The 26,772-nt window shown below is 41.7% G+C and overlaps 1 protein-coding gene across 4 annotated transcripts in view; it reads right to left on the reverse strand.

Moving 5' to 3' along the window:
* Positions 1 to 26,772, reverse strand: part of RHBDD1 (rhomboid domain containing 1) — a 174,058-nt gene that overhangs the window by 132,217 nt on the left and 15,069 nt on the right. For 3 of the 4 annotated variants that reach the window (XM_061148616.1, XM_061148613.1, XM_061148615.1), the window contains exons 2-3: positions 13,711 to 14,208; positions 11,956 to 12,088 (exon numbers count right to left, since the gene is read on the reverse strand). In XM_061148616.1, coding sequence (XP_061004599.1) covers positions 11,956 to 12,088; positions 13,711 to 14,143 — 566 coding nt within the window. In that variant the 5' untranslated portion in view covers positions 14,144 to 14,208. Of the gene's footprint in view, positions 1 to 11,955; positions 12,089 to 13,710; positions 14,209 to 15,159; positions 15,212 to 26,772 lie in introns of those variants that run through there. The other variant, XM_061148614.1, reaches the window with a different exon arrangement.

Raw genomic sequence — 26,772 nt, forward strand, 5'->3', positions numbered from 1 at the left:
CTGTTCTCAGCTGGTTATCATGGAATAATTGACGCACTAATGATTTCAATTCATAGTACCGACTGTCTTCATTTTGCATAATTTAAACCAAACCTGAATGTAAATGGAAAACAGTCCTCTTGACTATTTAACTCCCAAGACTTTTAACTAAAAATCATTTAATGCTGCAGAAGAGGAAGGGGAAATTAGCAAATATAAAGAACTTTCTATTTAAAAACATTCCTTCTTATACTGAAATGGGAAGAAATTAAGTAAATACACCACAACATCTCCAGAGATGTGATTTACCATCTTATTAGTTGAGAGTGAACTCTGTGTAACATTTATCTGCAATAAATGTCTCCTGAAAAAAAGATCCAAGTAGACCAAAGTGCACATTCTAAATACTGATACTCCCAAGGGAAATAAATGTACTATACTTCACAGGGCTCATTTTTTTAATGAAAAAACTATTAGTAAGAAAACAATCAACTCAAAATAATTGCTGCAATTGGTAATTAACTTTTCAGATTAAAAAACACCTTTTCCTGTAAAACACACATTACACAAGGCTCTTTAATTTAATAAGATGCATCTATTAACTTATGGCATATGACTTTTTTAATTTTTAAAAAATTTTCTTTTAAAACTAACCTGTAGGCATCATTACCTGAGACAGTCAATACAGTAAACCCAAGCCTTGCACCTGTCACCAAGTCACCAGAATTGATCATTAACAAGCCTAGTTAGTTAAGTACAGATTAGGTAGGTATTATCATCCACAAACCCACAATTACATCACAGCATGATGGCCAATTAGTTTCAACCTGTGCAGTGAACCTTATTCCAGACAACTCTGCATTCAACTGGAAAAACAGCTGCTTCCTCATTTCTGCCTACTGTTCTTCTCTGTTATTTTGAGCCAACCAATTGGGTGAAGCAGGTATAAAACAAGGTCTGAGTAATTTACCGACAGCAGGAGTCCTCCACGCTGGCGTGCTCTAGTTGGGATGAAAATTTCTCATATTTACCTCTGTGTAGGACATGCACATCTTACAATGCAACCACAGCAGTGCCGTTTAAGAAAAGAATATATGTTCATACACCTAAATTAAAACTTGCTTAGAGGAATGGGGGTTCAGAATGGGGGACACGTGTACACCCGTGGCTGATTCATGTCAATGTATGGCAAAAACCACCAGAATATTGTAAAGCAATCAGCCTCCAATTAAAATAAATTAATTTAAAGAAAAAAAGAAAACAAAAAACTTGCATGAAAGCCATGCCAATGGCTAACTGAACACTGCTTCTGAATCACAAGATGGCAAATCAAAGAAGTTAATGCTTATACACATGGACATTTAGGAAAAATAGCTTGTAACTATGACCAACCTAGACAGCATATTAAAAAGCAGAGACATTACTTTGTCAACAAAGGTCCGACTAGTCAAGGTTACGGTTTTTCCAGTGGTCATGTATGGATGTGAGAGTTGGACTATTAAGAAAGCTGAGCGCCGAAGAATTGATGCTTCTGAACTGTGGTGTTGGAGAAGGCTCTTGAGAGTCCCTTGGCCTGCAAGGAGATCCAGCCAGTCCATCCTAAAGGAGATCAGTCCTGGGTGTTCATTGGAAGGACTGCTGTTGAAGCTGAAACTCCAATACTTGGCCACCTGATGTGAAGAGCTGACTCATTTGAATAGACCCTGATGCTGGGAAAGATTGAGGGCAGGAGGAGAAGGGGACAACAGAGGATGAGATGGTTGGATGGCATCACCGACTCAATGGGCATGAGTTTGGCTGGACTCTGGGAGTTGGTGATGGACAGGGATGCCTGGCGTGCTGCAGTTCATGGGGTCGCAAAGAGTTGGACACGACTGAGCGACTGAACTGAATTGAACTCTTTGTTAAAAATAAAACCAATTTCACAGCCAAGAGGAGCTGCCATGGACTGAATTTTGTCCCTACCCAAATCCGTATGTTGAAGCCCTTACTCCCAGTGTGAAAATAGCTGGAGATGGGACCTCTGGGAGAGAATTAGGTTTAGGTAAGGTCATGATGGTTGCATGCTCTCTTTCGGTCTCTTTGTCATGTGAAGACACAGTAAGAAGACAGCCATTATAAGCTAGGAAGAGACTCCTCGCTAGACACCAACCATGCTGGCACTTTAATCTTGAACTTCTAGCCTCTAGGACTGTGAGAAAATTAAATTCTGTTATTCAAGCCATCCAATCTATAGTATTTTGTTATGACTGCCCAAGTTGATTAACAAAGGAGCCTAAGGAGACATGAAATGTCACATAGGAGTCCAGTTAACAACCTAGAACAGAAAAAGTACATCAGGTAAAAACTAGGGAAATCTGTATAAAGTAAGGAGTTTAGTTAATAATAATGTGTCATGTTGGATCATCAACTGTAACAAATATACCAAAGCCTACAATGCGGGAGACCTGGGTTCAATCCCTGGGTTGGGAAGATCTCCTGGAGAAGGAAATGGCAACCCACTCCAGTATTCTTGCCTGGAAAATCCCATGGCGGAAGAGCCTGGTAGGCTACAGTCCATGGGTTGCAAAGAGTCGGACATGACTGAGCAACTTTTCATTTTTTCATTTCTTTTCAATGTTCAGTTCAGTTGCTGAGTCGTGTCCAACTCTTCATGATCCCATGGACTGCAGCACACCAGGCCTCCCTGTCCATCACCAACTCCTGGAGTTTACTCAAACTCATGCCCACTGAGGCAGTAATGCGATCCAATCATTTCATCTTCTGTTGTCCCCTTCCCCTCCTGCCTTCAATCTTTCCCAGCATCAAGGTCTTTACAAATTAGTTAGCTCTTTGCATCAGGTGGCCAAAGTATTGGAGTTTCAGCTTCAACATCAGTCCTTCCAATGAATATTCAGGACTGATTTCCTTTAGGATGGACTGGTTGGATCTCCTTGCAGTCCAAGGGACTCTCAAGAGTCTTCTCCAACACCACAGTTCAAAAGCATCAATCCTTCAGTGCTCAGCTTTCTTTAAAGTCCAACTCTCACATCCATACAGGATGTTAAAATGTCAAAATTAGGTGAAACTGGGTGCAAGTTATGGGGGAACTTTCTGTATCTCTTTACAATTTTTCTGTAAATCTAAGGCTATTCTAAAAAGTAAAATTTTTTTATTGAAAACATGTAAATAGGCAAAATCTGTCTTCAATCTACTCCTAAAGCAATCTATCAGATTTCTTATTTTCAGTGTAAAAGACTTTCTGTCCTTAGCTATAGTTTAAATCTTTATCAATTAGTATCAGACATAAAAAATCCCCATAAACATTGTCTAAGTTATTATTTGTGCATGCCTGCTCAGTCATGTCCAACTCTTTGTGACCCCATGGACTGTAGCCCACCAGGCTCCTCTGTCATGGGATTCTCCAGGCAAGAATAATGGAGTGGGTTGCCATTTCCTTCTCCAGGGGATCCTCCTGACCCAGGGATCAACCCTGAATCTGCTCTGTTACAAGTTAATTTTTTACCGCTGAGCCATCAGGGAAGGCCCAAGTTATTATTTACAGAACTTAAAACTGTACTGTGTACTTAATGTCTCTTCAGTTCAGTTCAGTTCAGTCGCTCAGTCGTGTCCAACTCTTTGCGACCCCATGAATCGCAGCACACCAGGCCTCCTGTCCATTACCAACTCCCGGAGTTTACTCAAACTTGTGTCCATCGAGTCGGTGACGCCATCGAGCCATCTCATCCTCTGTCATCCCCTTCTCCTCCTGCCCCCAATCCCTCCCAGCATCAGGGTCTTTTCCAATGAGTCAACTCTTTGCATGAGGTAGCCAAAGTATTGGAGTTTCAGCTTCAACTTCAGTCCTTCCAATGAACACTCAGGACTGATCTCCTTTAGGATGGACTAGTTGGATCTCCTTGCAGTCCAAGGGACTCTCAAGAGTCTTCTCCAACACCACAGTTCAAAAGCTTCAATTTTCCAGCACTCAGCTTTCTTCACAGTCCAACTATCACATCCATACATGACCACTGGAAAAACCATAGCCTTGACTAGACCGACATTTGTTGGCAAAGTAATGTCTCTGCTTTTTAATGTCTCTTAGTATATATAACCTAACAGGAACCCCTTGAAATTCAGAGTCACCACTCATTAACAATAAACAATTGATTTGTTCTTCTTGTTCAGTCACTAAGTTTGTGTAGCATCTTGAAAATATGTTGGGGACACAAAGACAAGTCATGGACAAGGAGATAAAACTTACTAGAAAGGAATAAAAAGTTGTCCCATTTCACTAACAAAAGATTATAAACAACAGTAAGGAAACAATTTTTGTTACGTATCAGATTTTTAAAAAAAAATATTATAGCAAATATTCAGTCTGGTCAAGAAGTGGGGAAGTAGGCGCTCCCACATGCTGTTGGTGGGCTGTAAATGAGCACAAACTGAGAGAAAACAAGTAAGTAATATGCATAAAAGAGCCATGAAAATAGTTCAAACCCATGAACTGATTCTGGAAATCTACTCCAAGGACATATTCAGATCTGGGAGCCAAAACTAGCAAATAATGCTTTAATTAAACATTCTCACTTGTAACTTGGATGATTAGGTAATAAAATTAGCATGTAAAATTAGTGAATGAGAAAATAAGGAAACTACAACACGAATCATTATACAGCCATTAAAACTGAGGCTTCTGAAGAGCTGTGCTTGTAACAAGTTAAACAAGAAAGTAGGAAACAGAATTGTGTACAAGGTGAGGGGTATGCAATGGCAGAATGCTAAAAGTAGTTTTCTCTGGGTAGGAGATTATGGGCAATTTGTGTTCTTTATCTGTATATATTTTGAACTTTCCTACAGTGAATACCCCTTCATGGGTCACAGCCTTATCAAGGCGAAGGGGCTAGAGAAATTCAATGAAGCTATGAGCCATGCCATGCAGGCATGAATATACTGTTTTTCAATTAGGAGCGAGAAATTAGGTTATACTCTCATTTGGCTACTGCTTTCTTTTCAGTTTAATTCTTTAGGTAATATAACCAGATTTTAAAAGAAACTGTTACACTAAATCTCTCAGAAAAGAAAGAAGAAAACACAGCAGTCAGATAAAATTCTTTTCTGCTCTTAATGCACTTCCTATTCAGCTTGAGGGTCTTCGTAAGTGGTCAGGGATGGGTCAGCTGTCCAGGACAAGACTGGGTCTTCTCTCTTGCCACAAGCTTGGACTCCAGAGCTAGGGAAATGATTTATACACTCCTTTGTCCTTCAAAAAGTTCCAGTCCTAATGGGAGGGAAAGTTTTCCGCCTCCAAAGTTCTCATTCTCATCTCATAAAACCTAACTCAAGGGAATCATTGCTTTCATTAAGTCTTGCTCTCACCTTGAGTTCTGTGCAACTGTAAGCCCTCCTGGGAGACAAACTAACTAACTAACTCTTTTCTATAACTCATATAACTTTCCTTTATGGGAGCCTGTAAAGAGAGAAGGAAGGAAATGTATAAATGGACACCCAAGGAATGTGGAAGAAGAATCTGCTCAGGAGAGTCCTGGAATGTTGACTCAAGCTGAACCAGTTAACAGGCTGTGAAAACATGCTTCCATGAAATAAAACAGAGGGTGAGTATCAACTCTATATACAGGTGTCATCCAACTTTAGTAGAAAAATGCAACCGTGCCAGTAGATACGAAACAAAAGATGTAATTGTATAATACAAACAGAAAAGCAATGCTTCAGAAAACATTCACCCTGGCCAATAAATAAATTCATATATACACACATACACAAGCACACCAAACAACCTGGCAACAATACATTATACCTACTAAAAAAGTAGTTGTTTTTTTTTTTAAATGATGCCCCCCCCCAATACAAGTGAATTTGTATTAAAACTGACAAAAATGACATAATGAACTGGTATAACTGCTTGAAAAAATAGCTTAATCCACACTTGAAAAACAGGAATCTCATGCAGCAGCTGTCTCTCCTCTCAGTGAGCTGCCATTACCCTCCCTGGCCCTGAGAAGACCACGGTTCCTCCTTAGCTCTCATCCATCAGGGCATTTTTTTAAACTTTTTACTTCGTATTGGCGTACAGCCAATTAACAATGCTGGGACAGTTTCAGGTGAGCAGTGAAGGGAGTAGGCATTGTATCCACTCTCCCCTAAACTCCCCTCCCATCCAGGCTGCCGCATAACATTGAGCAGAGTTCCCTGTGCTATACAGGAGGTCCTTGTTGGTAATCGGTTTTAAATATAGCAGTGTGTACGTGTCCATCTTGTTAAAGGAGCTTTCTCTCCAAAGCACATTTAACTTGGGTATCATTGGATTTACCCATTTGTCACTTGTTTGTTTACACAAACTCCCAAGGTGTATTTTAACCCTGTATTCGAGTTTTATTTTCTACTAAGCTATTGGAAATAATTCTATCAATACATTAAAAAGCTTAGAAAGGAATGTTGCACGTTTGGAGAAAATGTGTTAACTTTTACACTTCATTGTCTCCTTTGCTCTAGATCAACCCTTTCTCTTGAATGCCAAAGGATTTTTAAGAATAATGTTTATAACTGAGCAATCGTTACTAGCAGTTCTGATTTAGGTAGGTGAAGTCTAAATCTGTTAGCACACATATCCAAATAGACAGGTATCTGGAGAGCTGGCATGATTATTAATTAATAAGTCTTGTGAATTAATACTTATTCTAACGAAAAATAATAAATTGGCAGAAATCTGTCATCATAGCCTATTCTCATTGCCCCTCAAGACTTGGTGATCTAATGCTCTTCCACTGAAGACAATAAATGTCCCTGACCTTAGAGTAAATGCATTTAACTCTAGTTTAAGCAACTAATAGCTGCTTTAAAGCAGCACCTCCCCACATTTTTGTACTGTATCCCACAATAAAAACACACTTTAGAAATGTAGCACACATACACCCAAAACATAAGTTCCTGGAAATAATACCCTTACCACATTCAACACTAGTCTTTCTTTCTCTTTTCTTTCCTCTCCCCCTTCCTTCCTTTCTCTCTTTCAAACGCTGCTTGGGTCTCACTACACTGATTTCAGAACCTTTTAAGGACTGGAACCCACAAGTGCCAACCACTGCTTTAAAGCCCTGTTACCTGATGGGTGATGCTGTTGTGACCCGTGGTACCACAGCATCCCAGCATGCATTCCTCCCCAAGCCTCCCTCCTTGGCTCTCTTCCACTTTAGCTCCCCTCTCTCCCACACCGTTCTGTGTACTCCTTTGCTTTTCATTCTCCTTTCCCCACTTCTTTTTCATTCACCTGTCTGACGTTACACAGGACAAATCTCCCCACATGCAGAAGCACAAGATAACACTTGCTTCCTTCCACTTGCAGATTCTGTGGGTCAGGAATTCTGGAAGCACACAGGGTGGCCGGTCTCTCCTCCACCATGTTGAGGCTGGGCTGAGACACAGGTATATCTATCAGCCACTCACTCACGTGTTCTGGGCTGCTTCCTCACAGCATGGGGGTGCCAGGGAATGTGGGCTCCGCGGGCCAGTGTTGCCGTTCACATGGCAAGGGACTTCTCGCCTCAGAAGTAACATGGCTCTTCTGCTGCCATCTATTGATTGCAATGAGCCACAAACCCACTCAATTCACGGGGAGGAGCCCTGGGCCCCATCTCTAAGTGAAGTTCTAAAAGAACACGTGGGACAGGAGATGGTGTAACCATCATCGTCCAAATTGTTATTCCTCAACCTCATTCCTAATTCCCAAGGCAAAAATCCAACAGACTGCTACGTAGCTAACTCCACAGAGGTGTCAACTGGCACTCAAACACAGGTATGCCTGTTATGTTCCCTGTCTCAGCACTACTGGGGAAGAAAGAACATGCATGTTGCATTTTAGACGAATAAGCCAGAAGCACCTCATCACAAGAACCCAAAGTAGGATGGGAGTTCCCTGCATCTAAGTTCGTGTGGAACAGAACTTATAATCAGTCCCTGTAATGACAGAGACAAGTGGCCACCCTCCTTCGGACAAAGCGTTAACAGTTCAGGCTAATTAGGAATTGTTAATTAGCGATTTCAACGGTTACATGTGTTCTTGCATACTTCACTGCTTCCCTTTCTCTCCCAGCCCTGGCTGCATGAAGCTACCATCTTTCTTTTCACACAAGTTAAGACACAGTTAAGCGCAGTGCCAGAGAGGCAGCCTGAGAGCTGGGAGCAGTGATTCTCAAAGTGGGCTCCATGGACAACGGGAGGTCCCAGAGGCCCTTCCAGCAGTTCATGAAGTCAAAACTATTTTCATAATACTACTGAGGCATTATTAGCCTCTCTCCATGTGTTGGCATTTTCACTAATGATATAAAAGCAACGGGGCCTTCCCTGGTGGCTCAAGGGTAAAGAATCCACCCGCCAATGCAGGAGTCAGGGGTCTGATCCCTGGGTGGGGAAGATCCCCTGAAGAAGGGAATGGCAACCCACTCCAGTATTCCTGCCTGGGAAATGCCATGGACAGAGGAGGCTGGTAGGCTACAGTCCAGGGGGTTGCAAACAGCCGGATAAGACTTAGCAACTAAACAACAACGACATAAAAGCAATAGGGGGATACAACCGCTTGTGCCCTGGCTGCTTGAATCAAGTGAATCAAGGCAGTGACTCCAAAAAAATATCAAGAGTTGCTGGGTGCCTCACAGCCACAGATTCACACTCAAAGGGAAAAATGGAAGCTCTGCTTAAGAATATCCTTGATAAACAGTAAAATTTTAATTTCTTAAAAAAGTATACATCTTTTTCATATTCTATGTGACAAAATGGGAAATGGGCATAAAGTGCTTCAACTCTATATCCAGCTAAGGTACTAATTTCCCAGAGAAGCAACAGTGTGTTGGTTGAGCTGTGAGATGAACTGGCCACTGTTTTTATGAACTCTGCCTCATCACACTTACTCAAAAGAAAAACTGACTGCCCACGGTTAAATAAGAAATGGCACGCATTTTCTTAAAAATAAACAATGTGAGCCTTCAAGGGGAAAAAAAAAAACCCAATGGTATCTATGGTTAATAAAATTTCAGCTTTAAGGTGAAAATTAGAATTCTGGCATCTCCTCCCTCCAGTGCCACCTTAAGGAGCAGGGTCACTTCTTCAGACTCAACCACCGAGCGGGTCCCAGGACACACGGGGACAGGAGAAGACCAGTGAGGCATAGCTGTCACTGCAGCAAGCCACCCACGGGAGTGTGGAAGGGACACGTGCGGGCCCCGCGGGGCTCCCGGGCACAAGGCCTTTGTGTCCCCCATTTCTTTGACTGTAGGAAACAGCCTTCGTTTAGCCTCCAGGACCTTCCCTGAGTCCCAGTGGGCAGATTCAAGCAGCTGTCAATCAGGAAACGGAAAGGATGTAAAGCCAGGGACCAACAGTCAAGAGCAGCCTTGAGGCAAGGAACTGTTTGTTTCTCCATCATTGGATCACACAACCCCTCTGAGCTGCTCTGCAGATTCTGACCCCAGCTCAAAGTGGGAGATGTTAACGATTAAGGATAGTACGCTGCCCACAAGCCTATAGACCCCAGACTAGTTGGACCTGAAAGTTGATGATGCTGACTCCTACTTACCTCACCACCAATTCATCAGAAGAAATGGCCATGGACTGATCATTCCCTCTTCAAACAATTACCATAAAACTTCTCACTATCTTCCCCAAGTGGGGACACAAGGTTTTGAGGGCACTGAACCAGCTGTGTGGCCCCCTTTGTCTGGCAAAGCAACAAAACTATCCTTTTCTACTTCACCCTAAACTGTCTCCAAAATGTGATTCAGCATTGGCATAAAGAGAAGCTGAGCTTTCGGCATCAAGAGCAAAAGGCCCAGCAAAAAAGAGTGGTTACTTCACCCCGCTGTGCAGGTCCATACCCCTCACGGGGCTGGCTGTTTGGAGTGGCTTCCCTCCATAAAACTCCCTAACTGGGGGAAATTACTAATTCTGTGGATTTCATAAAACACAGAGGGCCACAAATGTTTGCTTGGCAGATTTTTTTTTTCCCTCCCAAAGGGCAGCTCATTAAGTCCATCAATAAAGCAGGCTTTGTTCTAAAGATTTGCAATGTTTTCCCAATGAAAATTCTAATTGACAACCACCAGGAGAATAACAATGCGGAGCAGCAGAGCTCTGGTTTCTCCCATTCTTCCAAGATCCATCTCAAAGAAGCACTCCCTTCTTAGGTTTCCTGGACCAGCGCTCAACTCTGTCTCTATTGGACACACCACATAAGGAGATGCTTGGATATCATCAGTTTATCATTCAAAGTAGTCAAATCTTCAAAAACCAAAAGATTCAGTCTTTCAAACTTCAAAGGAAATTCCATTTAATTCCCAGGCTCAGAGTATCAGGTCCCTCCATGCAGAATAAGCATATTACATAAAAATGCAACCATGCCTTTTCTATGTAAAAGGACGGGGCTGCGGGTGGGGGAGGTGTTCCTAAAAAAATAAAAATGCATGATGAGAGTCTTAAGCAATAGTTGCATGAGAATATTAAAGGCACAGCTATTCAATGGATTCATTATAGAATAAAAGTTCAAGTACCAGAGGGAGTGATTTTCATATGAATGTTGGGTTTGCCCTCACACACAAGAGTCTCTGGTCTACACAGAGAACCAAGTCACATCGAGCAAGTCAGGGAGCTGTGAGTGACAAGGTATAGGGAAGGCTGTTCAGATAAGGGACACACATTACTGGACCCTTTTTCAAAGAAAACTTTGAAGATTTTGTTAGGCTTTCTTGGTGGAACTGTCACAAGATAACAATACAGTTGCAAATGAGTGGAGTTCAGTGGCCACACCACTGCCTTTTACAGACCAGCTGGCGAAGGCTGCCCTGCCGGGATGGGAAATTAGCATTAAAGAAGGACTCAAGGTTACTGGCCTGACACGCTGCCCAAGAAGAACACTCTCAAATAAAGTACGACACCCAACATAGTCACACAAACCAAAAGCAAAACAAAAGAGCTCCTTATTGAAAAGAAAAGCAGCTAAAAAATATCCATACTTCTTTCTGAACTTTCCTGAATCTCTCCCTTCTCCAAACAGCATCCAGATCCCCAGAGTTTAAAAATAAATGTGCAAACCATGGGCTTCCAGTTGCATTACACAGATTAAGAGAAGTGCAGCTGGTGGAAGAGGTAGGGAAATAAAAAACAATTCATTCCTTTTTCTGAAGAGAAAGTAGAGAAAAGAATCAAGGTAGGGAAATAAAAAAAAAATTCACTCCTTTTTCTGAAGAGAAAGTAGAGAAAATAATCAAAGTGGAAAAGCACCCTCCAACTCCATCCCCTCTCCCCTGGGAACATACAGACCAGGAATCAGAAGGCTGGAATCCTAACTAGCCTGGTACCTACCACCAGCTGTTCAATGAGTCTCCAAGCCTTCTGAATTTCCTTCTCCTCATCTATAGAGGAAAAGTTACAGGTGTCAGGGATTTCCAAACTATGTTCCCTGGAGCTCCAGGGACACAGCCACAGTGACACGGAGGTGAATCCACCCCAAAACAGTTCAGAGTTGATCCAGTTCATACGTCAAGACCATGGGTAAAATCTTCTGCTTATAGAATGTATCATCAAATCACCAAGACAATTCACAACTAAAGTGGCTTAAAAGCATTAGTCCTCTAAAATATCTTTCGATTTTTTTATCTTTAAAATTATGTGGTTTCTAGCTGCCTCTTTGAATTATCATTATTAGAATTAACTAACTGACAGGCTGGTTAATATTAACCCCCTAAGCTGTGTACCAGGTTCTACTTAAAAGGTGAAAAAATGGAAACTCACATAAGACAAGTACATCAAAATAACACAGCTCAGTAGCTGACGGGATTCAAACACAGGAATATCTGACACTAAAACCATTAACTGGATTCTGTCCTTAGCGTTAAAGCACAAACTCCAGTTACCTCATTATTACTTCAATTCTTTCTCCATGGAATGTATCAGGTCCTTCATTTGCATTCTCTAAGAGTAAACACTTACCCTGGCGAGATGAAATGAATAGCCAAGAGTTCCACCCAACAAGCAAATCTGTTGGATACAGGAAAGCCCAAAACATTGACAAAGCCTCCAGGGTAACAGTGGTTGTTCAGAACTTTCAAAGCAAACAAAACTCCTAAAAGAGAATGAAGAGCATACAAATATCAGCAATCCAAATGCAGAGATGATCAACAATGGCAAAAAAAAACTAACTGAAGTGAAAATGATTATCTGACTACTTGAACTCTTGGCTTTGATACATATTCTACTCCTTATAAAAAGTCAACCTGAACATTTGGCAGAAAGACAATCCTGAAGGTAACCATTCCTTCGATGTTTCTTTTTTTTTTTTTTTCCTTTTCTTTGATCTTTTGGCTGCACCGAAAAGCATGTAGGACTTTAGTAATCCAACCAGGATCACACCCTCAACCCCTACAATGGCATCCCGGAGCCTTAAGAACTGGACCACCAGGGAAATCTCCTTGAATGTTTCTTAACAGAAATTCATACTGACTTTGAGTATGCTATTAAATATATAACACACAAAATGGGAATAACACACTAGTAACGGTACTAAATGCAACTGAATTTTAAACTTCCAAAATCATTCATTGTATGCTATGTGATTTTTAACTCAATTTGAAAAAACACCATTAATGTGTATTTTTCTAACTCCCATGGAAAGATATATTGAAGGCAGGGCATATTTCCTTTGTTCTCACACAATTAGACTCATGAAGATGTATCTTAGAGGAAAGGGGAAAGGACAGCAGGGAAAGGAGAGGAAAGGGTTTGTTTTCCTTCTGTAGGAGGACAATTTCCCTCCTACCCTTCACATTCTAATTTTCAGAAGACCTATGTTAAGTCCTGATGGCAATTCAGTCCTACAAGAAAAAAACAAGAAAAGAACTAGCGAGGGGCAACAGTGAGAGGCAAGGTAACACGTGGATAGTCATGTAGACTAGGTTCAAATCCCAGCCCCATCACTTAGGAGGTGTATAACCGTGACTGATTTCCCTGTGCCTTAGCTTCCTAACTTAGAAAATGAACACAAGGCCACCTCCCTATGGGCCTGTTACATTAATTAAATAGCATAAACTGTGCATCGAGACTGGGCCCCCCAAATGGCGCAGTGGTAAAGGATCCGGCCGCCAAAGAAGCAGATGCAAGAAATGCAGGTTCAATCCCTGGGTCGGAAAGATCCCTTGGAGATAGAAATGGCAACCTGCTCCAGTATTCTTGCCTGGGAAATCCCACAGACAGAGGAGGCTGGTGGGCTACATTCCATGGGGTCACAAAGAGTCAGACATGACTGAGCACACACACATGTACAGAGAATATCATGGTAAGGAGGGGCCATCATAGGGTGTGGTATCTTTATTTTAATGGCGTTATTGAGAGGCGTGATCTTTTTAGAGAACTCCCTATCACAAATACATCAGTGCATCTCTCTCTTTGGCCCCATCACAAGGGAGCCAGGGCATATTTCCAAAATCCTATTTCCTGCAAAACTACTTTTGGGCAGACCATAGTCTAAACTGTCCAAGAATGAATAATGCGGCATAATGGGAGATAGCAAAATCAATGACTCTCCTGTGCTCCAATAAGCCTCTTCTCCAAAATCCAAGCCCCAGCAGTCCTTAGCCACTCAGATATCAGCTCCCTCACCGGCTGGGAGCCCCGCTTCATAAAACAACAACAGCTGCACTTCCCTTACTGTCTTCACGCAGGCTACCTTTATAAATGTGTCTGCCTTACCTGAGAAACCCACAGCACAGTTCCTTTTGAAGTCAGGCTCATTTAGAAATTCTGCCAGAGCAAATTCCAAGAACAGGTACACCACCCCAGTGAGGAGGGAGAATGTGACGATGACGTAGGCAAACCATCTACTCCCCAGTCTTCTCTCCAGATGAACTCCTTTCCACAGCATGGATGCCATATTGAAATACAAGTGCCAGTCATCCGCGTGGTGAAGAGGGGAAAGCAGCAGGCGCTGCCAGTCCTTCTGCTGGTAACACTTCTCCACGCTGAGGCAGGAGCTAAGCAGCGGCTTCAGGGGATTCAAGAACAACCAGATGTTGAGAGCCAACGTTGCCAGGGTGACAGGTGGAACATTGTTGATCCCGACCTGGAAGATTTGAGAAAGGAGCAGAAGCAGCCCAATGTTAACGCCTCTTGATCTCCGATGCATGGTGAGATATCAAGTCGGAGATGGGAAGATGTGGTCAGGTTTGGGGAATACACAGGCAGCTGAATCTAAAACACAATAAAAAAAAAAATGCACATGAAAATCCACCCATTAAGAATTAGGGCATCAACAAGACATGCTCACTGAAAGATGAGCTTATGTTACATACATCTCATCTCCCATTTAATGGAAACATTTATATTCTGTGTTGCCCAGAGCAACTCCCAGGACACCGGCTGCCATCTCTTCTCATTGTACATCCTAAAGGAGAAATGTTATCCCAAATCCCAGTGGGCCAGTGAATGGCTGGGTATGCTTTTTCTGACAAACATGCCATAAAAATGTGACTTGCCTCCTGTATAAAAAAAACTTATAACCTAACAAAAAGACAAAGATAGTACCCAGATATTTAATGATAGTACACAGATACTTAGTGATTTCTTCTCAGAGTGTTTTCTAATTTTAAAGAAGTTTTGATTTTGATATATTAGAGTCTGCCCCAAAGTTGTTTGACACTGGCAAGTCTTAAAATGCAAGCATATATTATCTTCTAGTCCATATTGCCAGATGTTAACTGCTAGAATGCTTTATTTTCACAAATATTTCCACTTTCAAATGTTCCACTATGTGCCAAATCCTGGACTGAAACACGGTCACTGTCTTTAAGGAACTCATTGTTTACTAAGAAGTAAACCAACAGCTGCCATACAGTGTTTTAAACGCAGGGACCGAGGAAGCCGCGACCCGAGGCCGTGACAGCCTGACACAGTTATGGTCTTGAAGGGTAAACTGGATTCACCAGCGAGGAAAGAGGACCCTGTTCACTGGTCTACTTCTCCATGCCCTGGGCTGACCTTGTGACCTACTTTGGTTGACAGCATGAAGAGCAAAGGACACTCATTCTGAATCTAGGCCTCAGGTGATTTGCAGACTTCCGCTCTCATTTGGAACCCTCCCACGCAACCATGCACAAGTCCAGGCTAGCCTGCTGCAGGATGGAAGACACGTGCTCTACTCACCTGATGGCCGTGGCCACTGACCAGCTAATGCCTCAGAAACAGACCTGTTGAACTGACCAAAAACGAATAAGTAAGTCCAACTGGGGGCTTCCCTGGTAGCTCAGCTGGTAAAGAATCCACCTGCAATGCAGGAGACCCCGGTTTGCTTCCTGGATTGGGAAGATCCCCTGGAGAAGGGCTACCCACACCAGTATTCTTGGGCTTCCCTAGTGGCTCTGAATCCGGTCAAGAATCCGACTGCAAAGCGGGAGACCTGGGTTCGATCCCTGGGTTGGGAAGATCTCCTGGAGGAGGGCGTGGCAACTCACTCCAGTCTTCTTGCCTGGAGAATCCCCAGGGACAGAGGAGCCTTGCAGGCTGCAGTCCATAGGGTCGCAAAGAGTTGGACACAACTGAGCACCTAAAACACAAATCCAACGGAGCCCAGACTAATTTGCTGACTCACAAACAGTGAGCTAAACAAATGATAGCTTTTATCAACAATAAGATATTTAAAGTTTTTCATTTGTTTATTTTTGGCTGTGCTTGGCCGTTGCTGTGTAGGCTTTTCTCGAGTTGCGGTGAGCAGGCTCTGCTCTCTGCTTTCAGGGCCCACTCCTCAGTGTGGGGGCTTCCCTTATTGCGGAGCACAGGCTCTAGTGTGGGGGCGCTTCAGGAGATGCAGTTCCCGGGCTCCGGAGAGCAGGCTCAGTAATTGCAGTGCTCGGGCCTAGCTGCTCTGTGGCATGTGGGAGCCTCCTGGACCACAGATCAAATCCGTGTCTCCTGGATGGACAGGCTGATTCTTTACCACAGAGCCACCAGGGAAGCCCAGTAAATATCTTAAATTAGCTTCACTAAGTTTTGGAGTGGTTTGTTACACAGCAATGACTAAACAATACCGGAGGCCTTTGCTTTGGAATGGGTCTAGGTTACGCTTCTGGGAAGAAGCTAGTCAAGAAAGGGAAACAGATTTAAGATGCGAGAGAGAAACAAAAGAAGTCAAGTCCTGAGAGGAGCAGCCTTGTCCTCCGCAAGTAAGAAGGCAAGTGTTAGGTATAGATTAGGGGAAAGGATGCTGAAAAAGATCTCATCTAGTGGTTTTCTGACTTGCCTGATTTCTCTTTTTCTGAGCTTTCTTGGCTTCCAATCAAATATACACCTCACTCTGATACACTAAAGATTCTCATTCAGACAGCAGACTGGAAAGTGCATAGCTTTGGATTTAAAAAATGGCTAGACTCTCCTACTTACTAGCCCTGGGACCTTGGGCAAACCACTTAAACTTCAATTTCTTCACTTTAAATTAGAAATAATACCTCCTTCCAAGGATCACTGTATCATGTCTAGAACAAAGTAGGTGCTGAGTAAATGGCAGCGCCTTTTTTCACTGCAGCTTCCCAGGTGGCTCAGGGGTAAAGAACCCAGTTGCCAACGTAGGAGACATGGGTTTGATCCCTGGGTCAGGAAGATCCCCTGGAGAGGGAAATGGCAACCCACTGCAGTACTGTTTCCTAGAGAATTCCATGGACAGAGGAGCCTGGCGGGCTACAGTCTATGGAGTTGCTAAAGAGTTGGACATGACTGAGCAACTAAACAACAACTTTTCATTACAATAAAATAATCTTAATTAAGAGAAAAAGCTTTCACAAATGACAGCATTCTAATAAAACTCAAATGTACTCCCCAACCCGTCCCCCATATGGATTTTTATTAACATCATGCCTAAAAGAAAAAATTATACATATATGTGTGTGTCATATGTGTATCTCCATTATTAGCAACCAAATTTCTTTATTGCCAGGGCATGTCATTATAGCTTTGTAGCAATCTCATAAACTACAGAATTTAATAAAATTTCAACTAAAAAGCTCCCAGATAATCTTGGACAAAGAGTCTACATTTTTCCCATTGACCTTCATGTCGATTTTCAAATCTCCAACTATTGTGACAAGTTTGCAATTCCCCTCAATAGTTATATATATACGGAACATCATTACCTGTAATGGGAGTAATGGAAAAATATGGCCATGGTCATTAAGTAACCGGCTTAAGAGAGATCACAAAATAAACCCTTCAGTATTAGTACAGTGTCCTATGATACCAGGCATATGTGCAGCAGAAAACCAAAAGTAACTACATCTTTGCTTAAGAAAAAGTTCCCTCTCAACTGGAATTACTCGAGATGAAGAGTACAAACAAAAAGGTAGTGGCACTTCCCCAAGCCTCTCTCAGGCTGTGCACCCAGGCTCACACTACACTGGCTTGATTTCTGCTCAGACCCAAAGGCCCCCTTTTGTTCTCCTCCCTTCTCACCTCTGTCTCCCCACTGATGACTGCTGCCCTGGGCCGCTGGGCTCTCCTGTAGGTCTGACTCCTTCCAATCCCCCTTTCTTTGCGTTTCAGTTTCCCTCCATTCTTACACTCTGTTTTGCATACACTCATGGAATTCCACTCTCACAGTTTCTATAATTGTTTTTATCAGGATGGTTCCCAAATTTATATTTTACAGGCTTTATTTCTCAGATTTCAGAGACATAACCTTCTAGGAAGACTATAATCTGCCCAATCTCTTGCTCTCACAGAATGACTATTCAGCCATACCTTCAATCACTAATTTATTTAATAAATAGCAAGTACTGAATGCATGCCAGCCCCTGTACCAGGCACCAGAGGCATAGCAAAGACCAAAATACTTGCAATCTCAGTCCTTAAATGGCCCATTCCTATTTGTTGAAGGAAATAGAAATACTGGCTGCAAAAAAATCACAGGATGAATAAAACAACATGCTATGCTTAATACTGCAAAGGCAGATAAAATCATAACCAACGTGAGAAGTACATAACATGTGTCAGGCTCTGCATTCACAAAGGCCAAGAGAAGGAAGTTTTGAGTTTTAAGTAGCCAAGATCAATCAGTATTGTTTCATATCAGATCTGTGGCCCAGCTTCCTTTCTTATAAGTTATATCAAGTCAGACATCCAAGGTGAGGGGTGTAGCCTGTTTGTAACAAGGTAACAGAAAATCCAACTAGTTCATGTGAAGATCAAATATGTAACTTGACCTTGTGGGTCAGGAAGGCATGGTTCTAAGAACACTAAAGACAACAGATCACAAGTGGCATTTACTATAAGATGAATATTGTCCTGTCCATCAATATACAGAAATTTCTAGAGAGCTGAGCTAAGCTTATTTAACTTATATGCTGAGTACATCATGCGAAATGGTAGGCTGAATGAAGCACAAGCTGGAATCAAGATTGCAGGGAGAAATATCAATAACCTCAGATATGCAGATGACACCAGCCTTCTGGCAGAAAGTGAAGAACCAAAGAGCCTCTTGATGAAAGTAAAAGAGGAGAGTGAAAAAGTTGGCTTTTTCACAGAAAACTAACATCATGGCATCTAGTCCCATCACTTCATGGCAAATAGATGGGGAAACAATGGAAACAGTGACAGACTATTTTCTTGGGCTCCAAAATCACTGCAGATGGTGATTGCAGCCAAGGAATTAGATGCTTGCTCCTTGGAAGGAAAGCCATGACCAACCTAGACAGCATATTAAAAAGCAGAGACATTACTTTGTCTACAAAGGTCCATCTAGTCAAAGCTATGGTTTTTACAGCAGTCACGTATGGATGTGAGAGTTGGATTATAAAGAAAGCTGAGTACCGAAGAACTGATGCTTTTGAACTGTGGTGTTGGAGAAGACTCTTGAGAGTCCCTTGGACTGCAAGGAGATCCAACCAGTCCATCCTAAAGGAAATCAGTTCTGAATAGTCATTGGAAGGATTGATGCTGAAGCTGAAACTCCAATACTTTGGCCACCTGATGTGAAGAACTGACTCATTGGAGAAGACCCTGATGCTGGGAAAGACTGAAGGCAGGAGAAGGGGATGACAGAGGATGAGATGGTTGGATGTCATTACCGACTCAATGGACATGAGTTTGAGTAAACTCTGGGAGTTGGTGATGGACACGGAGGCCTGGCGTGCTGCAGTACATGTCGTCACAAAGAGTCGGACACAACTGAGCAACTGAACTGAACTGAAGCTGTAGGAGACAGCACAGAAGCAAGGTTGATGAGCTGGAAACTGGAGCAATGTGTTTGGTTTTGAAAGTGACTTATTTATTCTAATCTGTACCCAGACCATAACCAGTCATACCAGCTCAAGGAAGACCAGGTTGGGCCCTCGCTCCAGCCCTGCCCTCGACTTATAAGCACTTCCTTCCCCTCACACTCAACATGTCCCAACCCAAACATTGGAAGGTCCCTTCCAAGTCTGGCCCTCCCCCCACGCTCCAGATCTCAGGACACAGAATCTCTGCCTACCTAGCTATTCATGTTGGAGATGCTGATGACATCCTCAACACATACTTTCCCCTCTTCATCCCCAAATCCCATCCACCACACTTTAATTCTTCCAAACTACTTTTTATCAATCTCCCTCCTTCTACCCCTAGATCCACTACATTAATCTAAACCACCATCACAGCTTGCCTGGATTACAACAAATTCTGCTTCTCCTTCTTATACCCACCAACCATTTTCCACCACTGCTCAGAGTAATCTTTATAAAACTAAAGTTGCAATCCCTTGTGGTAAGCCTTTGAAGGCATATTGTTGAAGGCTGAAGTCCAAACTCTTGACCACAGCTACATGCTCGTGATAAGGTCTGCCCTGCCTGCCCCTCTGGGCTCATCTCACACTGGTCTCTGCCTTATCAGCTATGATCCAGTCACTCAGGACCCCAGGAACTCCATGGTCACAGCATAAATGCAGAGGGCAGAGTTATCTGTTTTGGCTACCACTGAATACCCAGAGCCTAGCACAGTGACTCATATACTTATATGACTTGTTAAGTATTTGTCCAATGAATCAAAATTAGCATGTTAAATATATCTACGTTATACAATAAATGAGACTGACTGACAAGGTCTGAATACCTATGATACATTCACCCCTAAGTATTTTTCCTACAATTGCAGCAGCCTTCCTCATAGCACTATACACATTATTCCACTTAATACTTTCAGTTCCTGAACTGTGTTTGTAACGTTTACCTCAACTTCACAGGAATAAACTTCTGTTCCATTTAAAATGTATTAATAAGTTGCTTTGCCAGAACTATTTGATAAAATAATGGCATTTTAATTATGCAGTAATACATACAAGATAGCGCTGCATCATGGCTGTGACAGAGAGAAATGGAAGACCTCTTAAAATATTGATAGGAAAATTAGCCACATTTACTTTTAATGAGAAATTAAAAATTAAACAGGTATGTAATAAGAAAAACTAAGTAGTTAGAACAAACAAAAGAAACTGAATTTATAATTTGGGAAACCAACGTGTCTCACAGGGGAAAGGAGTTTTACGAAAAGGGAAAAGAAACTAAGTAATGTGATTTTCAATTCTACTTACAAAAGCAAGAAATATTTCATCATTACCATTTACCATGGTGACATTGTATCTCAATTTTCAGTTTAAATGTTCAAGAACTCAGGCTATTAAACTGCAAACATACATACCAGTTATAAATTATATTCCTAATTTGGCATCTGATAGTAACCAAATTAACATCACAAGAAAGAAACTATAGTCCTAATAGGAGTAATCGAACACTATTCTGAAAACAGCCTTCTATGTCATTAAAAGTGCAACAGATCTTAAAATTATTCATTGAGATCTTTTAAAATTATGTGAGATTTTTCTTTAAGAATCAATAAAAGGATTATCAATACATATTTGAGGCAGATTAATGATATGTCATTATTACTATTTTCACACCTTTGGAAAATTTCATTTAGGTTCCATATATATTTAAGCATGTCCTCTTTAAAAAAAAAATCATAGAGGAGAACGTGTTTGTCTAAGTCACTTTGCAAGTATTTATCAGAGGCCTGCTATCACTCAGGTTGAATATTTTGCTAATGCCTGACTTTCCAGATGCTTAAGTGTTGATTTTTTAAAATTGAGCTATAATTCACACACCATAAATTTTACTCTTATACTACACATCTCAGTGGGTTGTGTATATTCACAAGGTTTCACAATCACCACCACCATCTAATTCCAGAATATTTTCATTCTGTCCAAATGAAACTCTCTCCACTTACCTACTTAACCCTCCACCTACCCAGTACCTGGCAACCACTAACCTACTTTTCACCTCAATGAATCTGCCTATTCTGAACATTTCATACAAACAGAATCATATAGTATGTGGCCTTTTGTGTCTGACTTCTTTCACTTAGCACACTATTTTCAAGGTTCATCTACACTGTATGAAGCATCAGTACTTAAGAGTTCCTTTTCATGGTCCAACAATATTTTATTATATAGATAAACCACACTGTTTTATCCATTTATGATGGACACTTGGGTTACTCCCACTTTTTTGGCTATAAAGAATACTGCTGCTCTGAACATTCATGTACAATTTCTTTGTAGAAACATATCTTTCCAGTTCTCTTGGACATATACCTAGGAAGAGAATTGCTGGGTTAACTCTGGGGCTTCCCAGATGGCACTAGTGGTAAAGAATCTGCCTGCCGAAGCAGCATACTTAAGAGATGTGGGTTCAGTCCCTGGGTTGGGAAGGTTCCCTGGAGGAGGGTATGGCAACCCACTCCAGGATTCTTGCCTGCCTGAAGAATCCCATGGACTGAGGATTCTGGTGGGCTAACAGTCCACAGGGTCTCACAGAGTCGGAAACGACTGAAGTGACTTAGCACGGTAACTCTATGCTTAACTTTTTGAGGAATTATCAGATTGTTTTCTAAATTTTTGTGCCATTTTTCATTCCCTCCATCAGTGTTCAGTTCAGTTCAGTTGCTCAGTTGTGTCCGACTCTTTGTGACCCCATGAACCGCAGCTTGCCAGGCCTCCGTGACCATCACCAACTCCCAGAGTCCATCCAAACCCATATCCATTGAGTTAGTGATGCCATCCAACCATCTCATCCTCCGTCGTCCCCTTCTCCTCCTGCCTGCAATCTTTCCCAGCATCAGGGTCTTTTCAAATGAGTCAGCTCTTTGCATTAGGTGGCCAAAGTATTGCAGTTTCAGCTTAAACAGCAGTCCTTCCAATGAACACCCAGGACTGATCTCCTTTAGGATGGACTGGTTGGATCTCCTTGCAGTCCAAGGGACTCTCAAGAGTCTTCTCCAACACCACAGTTCAAAAGCATCAATTTTTCGGTGCTCAGTTTGCTTCACAGTCCAACTCTCACATCCATACATGGCTACTGGAAAAACCACAGCCTTGACTAGACGGACCTCTGTTGACAAAGTGATGTCTCTGCTTTTTAATATGCTGTCTAGGTTGGTCATAACTTTCCTTCCAAGGAGCAAGCATCTTTTAATTTCATGGCTGCAATCACCATTTGCAGTGATTTTGGAGCCCCCAAAAATAGTCAGCCACTGCTTCCACTGTTTCCTCATCTATTTGCCATGAAGTGATGGGACTGGATGCCATGATCTTAGCTTTCTGATGTTGAGCTTTAAGCCAACTTTTTCACTCTCCTCTTTCACTTTCATCAAGAGGCCCTTTAGTTCTTCACTTTCTGCCATAAGGGTGGTGTCACCTGCACATCTGAGGTTATTGATATTTCTCCCGGCAATATTTCTCCATCAGTGTAAGGGGTTCCAACTTTTCCATACTTATACATACTCAACAGCACTTGTTTTTATCCATCTTATTTATTATAGCCATCCTAAGTGGGTGTGAAGCAGTACTGACTTGCATTTCTCTAGCGACTAATGATGTTGAGCAAATGCTTAAATTTTTATTGCTTAAAATATAAATATACATGTTCAAAAAATATATATATATATAAATATGCATGTTCAGTGGTACACGTAACCATACAGATAAACATTTCCCTTCCCTCAACCTCCCTCCCACACCCCCTTCAAGGAAGAGTTTAACAAATGCCTCAGAAAAAAAAGAAAGATGATGAAAAAAAGATGGAACCACAAAGTCATCCTGGTTAAACTGCCAGAATTTTAGCACTACCATCCATCTCTTCCCCTGTGATGTGATGTGCTAAAAGTGAAGGAGAATGTACTTCAGTAGCAGGGGCCAAACTGGGGCCAAGACATTCAACTCTATACACTGTAAAATCTTTTTTTAAAAGATGCAGAGGGTCAGTATGATTTATCGATTCAAATAAAGCAAAAAAAAACTATGGAAATAGCAGATTGGATATGTTAAACATAAAAACATCCTCCACTTTTGAAATTACAAGAGCTGAACAACAAATTAGAGCATCATAAATACCACACTGACTTGGATATTCGCCCAAGTGAGTTCACAAAACAATTAGATGCATTTTTTCTCACTGCCAGCATAGTCTATTTTCTCTAAGAATCAACTGAAATGGATCATTTCTTCTCATTGCCACCATAACTCTCAGCAACCTTTCATACATGGTTTTTCTAATCCAAACATAAGAGGCTGCTTTTACCACCTGTTACTATACAGCCAATAGATGAGAATGCTTTGGTTCAGGACAATAATAATACAACCTGTTCTTCTTCCTGATATACCTTAGCATAATTTTATTTTTCCTAAAGGTATCAGCTCCAAGAAAACCCAACTACAAAGTGCAGATTTTCAAGATACTTTTGAAAATAAGAAAATGCTTCAGTATAATATGTATTTGCATTTAGTGGAAAACAAGAATTTATGAACCAAACACTTGTGAAGTAATTTATTCCCCTTTTCAAATATATGAATGCATTTCAAAAAGCTTACATAGCTTAAAATGTGATACAGTTGTTAAATACAACATACATAGATATATCAGTAACATAGGAATTATACTTTTAAAACTTAGTACTTAAAACATTAAATGTAATAGCAGATGGTCTGGCTTCACACCACTGCACAGTGTTCAACTGACCAGAATGCATCATCTACCTAAGTTGATGAGTCAATGGGGAGCTCCGGGGATCCGGTATGGAAGCTGTGACAGAGTACCATCAACATTTAATGACATAAACAACAGATTTTTTCTGGCCATCAAAATCTGTTACATGACTTCATGAGCTACGTTAATGATAAAAATCAAAGAGCATCGGCATAGGATTCTGTTTTCTTATTTCACATTAGAGGCAGAGAGATACAAAGAAATGAGGACGATTGAACGAAAACCGACTTTGTAAATAAACAATGAAAACCGGAATCAAATTATAGGAAGAAGGTAATGGAAATCTAGTCTTTATGAATATCGTGACAGTAATTAGACTCCAGTGTCTGTTCATGGAAATATCTACAGCTTGCACTCTGGTTCAAAAGAAACTGGGAATTGAGAACCCTTTCCCCTTTTGAAGACTGCTGACATCCCCATGTACACAATGGTTCTCCAATCTCATACACTTCATCTTCATAACTATGTAAGAAACTCTTACCCAGCTTGAGACAACCATTAAACTCTCTCTCAGATACCAATGGGCTAAATCTTTCTGATTTTCAGGTACCAGACCTAGCTTAAACACACGACACCTAGCTTTTAACACATGAGAGCTCCTCTCTCCAAGTGAAAACAAATACAAAATTTTCCATACCTTACGGAACTAGGTCCAGCTATCTTTTACAAGGCCATCCTAAGTACTAATATCAATGCCATCCATGTAGAAGACAAAATAGATGATCTCCGGGGAGTTAGGATTTAAGATCACTAAAATGACACAGAACTTAAAGAATGTTCCAGACAAGTAAGCAGCCATTAATAATGTCACATGTTATGTGGTGACAGACCCAACCAAAGGTCAGACCTTTATCACCTGATGCTCCTCCCCCAATCTTACTTGGTTATGCCTGACTCAATTTGCTTAAAATCCAATGTCATCATGTTTTCTTACCTAGATCAGCTTTCTCTACATCATCACTGTAATAAGACTGAATAGTATCATAGTTAACAGTAGACTCTGAAGCTTAATGGCTTGAGTTCAAATGCCGGCTCAACTGTTTGGAATTCTATGACCTTGTCATCATCTGTATGAACTTGTTAATGTGACCAACTCCTTGTGATCCCATGGACTGTAGCCTGCCAGGATCTTTCCACTGGATTTCCCAGGCAAGAATACTGGAGTGGGTTGACATTTCCTTCTCCAAGGGATCTTCTCAACCCAGGGATCAAACCCATGTCTCCTGCATTGGCACTCGGATTTACTACTGAGTCACCAGGGAAGTGAAGTGAAGTCGCTCAGTCATGTCCGACTCTTTGCGACCCTGTGGATTGTAGCCTAGCAGGCTCCTCCATCCATGGGATTCTCCAGGCAAGAATACTGGAGTGGGTTGCCATTTCCTTCTCCAGGGGATCTTCCCAACCCAGGGATCGAACCCGGGTCTCCTGCATTGGAGGCAGACGTTTTAAACTCTGAGCCACTAGGGAAGCCCTTATAAAATAGATACTAAAGAATACTAAGACCTACCTCATAGAGTAGCTGATGAGTGAGTATATGTAAAACACATAGGACAAGGCCTGAAACATAGTAAGGACTTTGTAAGTATTAGCTGATATAAAATAATCATCAGATCAACTTCAAGCATTTTAGCTTATACTTCAGTCCTATAATATTTGTATAGTGTTCTCAATAATAACTAATATTTATGCAGCTATTTATAGTTTACAAAATAGTATACTTGCTTCATTTCACTTAATTCTCACAATCTGGGGAAGACAAACTTAGTTCCATGTTATCCACCAGCTGGTCTATCCAGCACTTGAGGAAAAACAAAAAACAGTCACTTTACTGTCCTGCGAGTCATTCTGAAGCCTGCTCTGTAGAGCTGCCCAGATGAGAAGGAGCGCAGTGAAGCTCCTGCCCTTGAGACTTTCTGGCGAAAAATGTTAAATTCCTCTGTCCAAGGTGCTAAATAATTATGGCCATCTCCACAGATGGGCAGTTCTGTGGGGCTCTCTCACCACCAGAGGTCACCAAAGTGAATTTTACATACATCCCATAGCTTTCAAGTCTGAGTATTCTGAACATAACTGCCCAATTTAATGGAAATCCTTTCAGCAGTTTTGGTGAGAAAGCTTCAGAGAGAGAAATCCCATTTCTTTCTCATTTAAAGACTCTTTCTCATTTAAAAGGCTCTTAAACCTGACTACCGGAACTCAAAACCAGCTCATTACACCAGACAGTGCTTGTTAATCTGGCAAGCCCTTCAACCTTCTGCCTCTCACAAACGCAACCCTTGCCACTACTGTCTACGCTTTTGAGAGACTTCCATGGACCTGCCTGTCCATCACTCAAAAAGTAAATGTCCACATTTCCACAGGTTTCCCAGGTAGTGCTAGTGGCAAAGAATCCATCTGCCAACACAGGAGATGCAGGAGACCTGGGTTCAATCCCTGGCTTGGGGAGATCCCCTGGAGAAGGAAATGGCAACCCACTGCAGTATTCTTGCCTGGGAAATCCCATGGACAGAGGAGCCTGGAGGGCCACAGTCCATGGGGTTGCAAAGAGTCGGACACGACTGAGCACTTGTCAGCAGCACATTTCCACAGCACATAACAAATTCCTGGAATGACTATATAGGATTAAATAAAAATCTTTTGGAATTTTAGGTTGTGATCTAGAGGCAGACCAGGAAACAGCTCAAACTTCTGGTACACA

The sequence above is a fragment of the Dama dama genome, chromosome 8 (genome assembly GCF_033118175.1).
Source record: "Dama dama isolate Ldn47 chromosome 8, ASM3311817v1, whole genome shotgun sequence".
Classification (NCBI taxonomy): domain Eukaryota; kingdom Metazoa; phylum Chordata; class Mammalia; order Artiodactyla; family Cervidae; genus Dama; species Dama dama.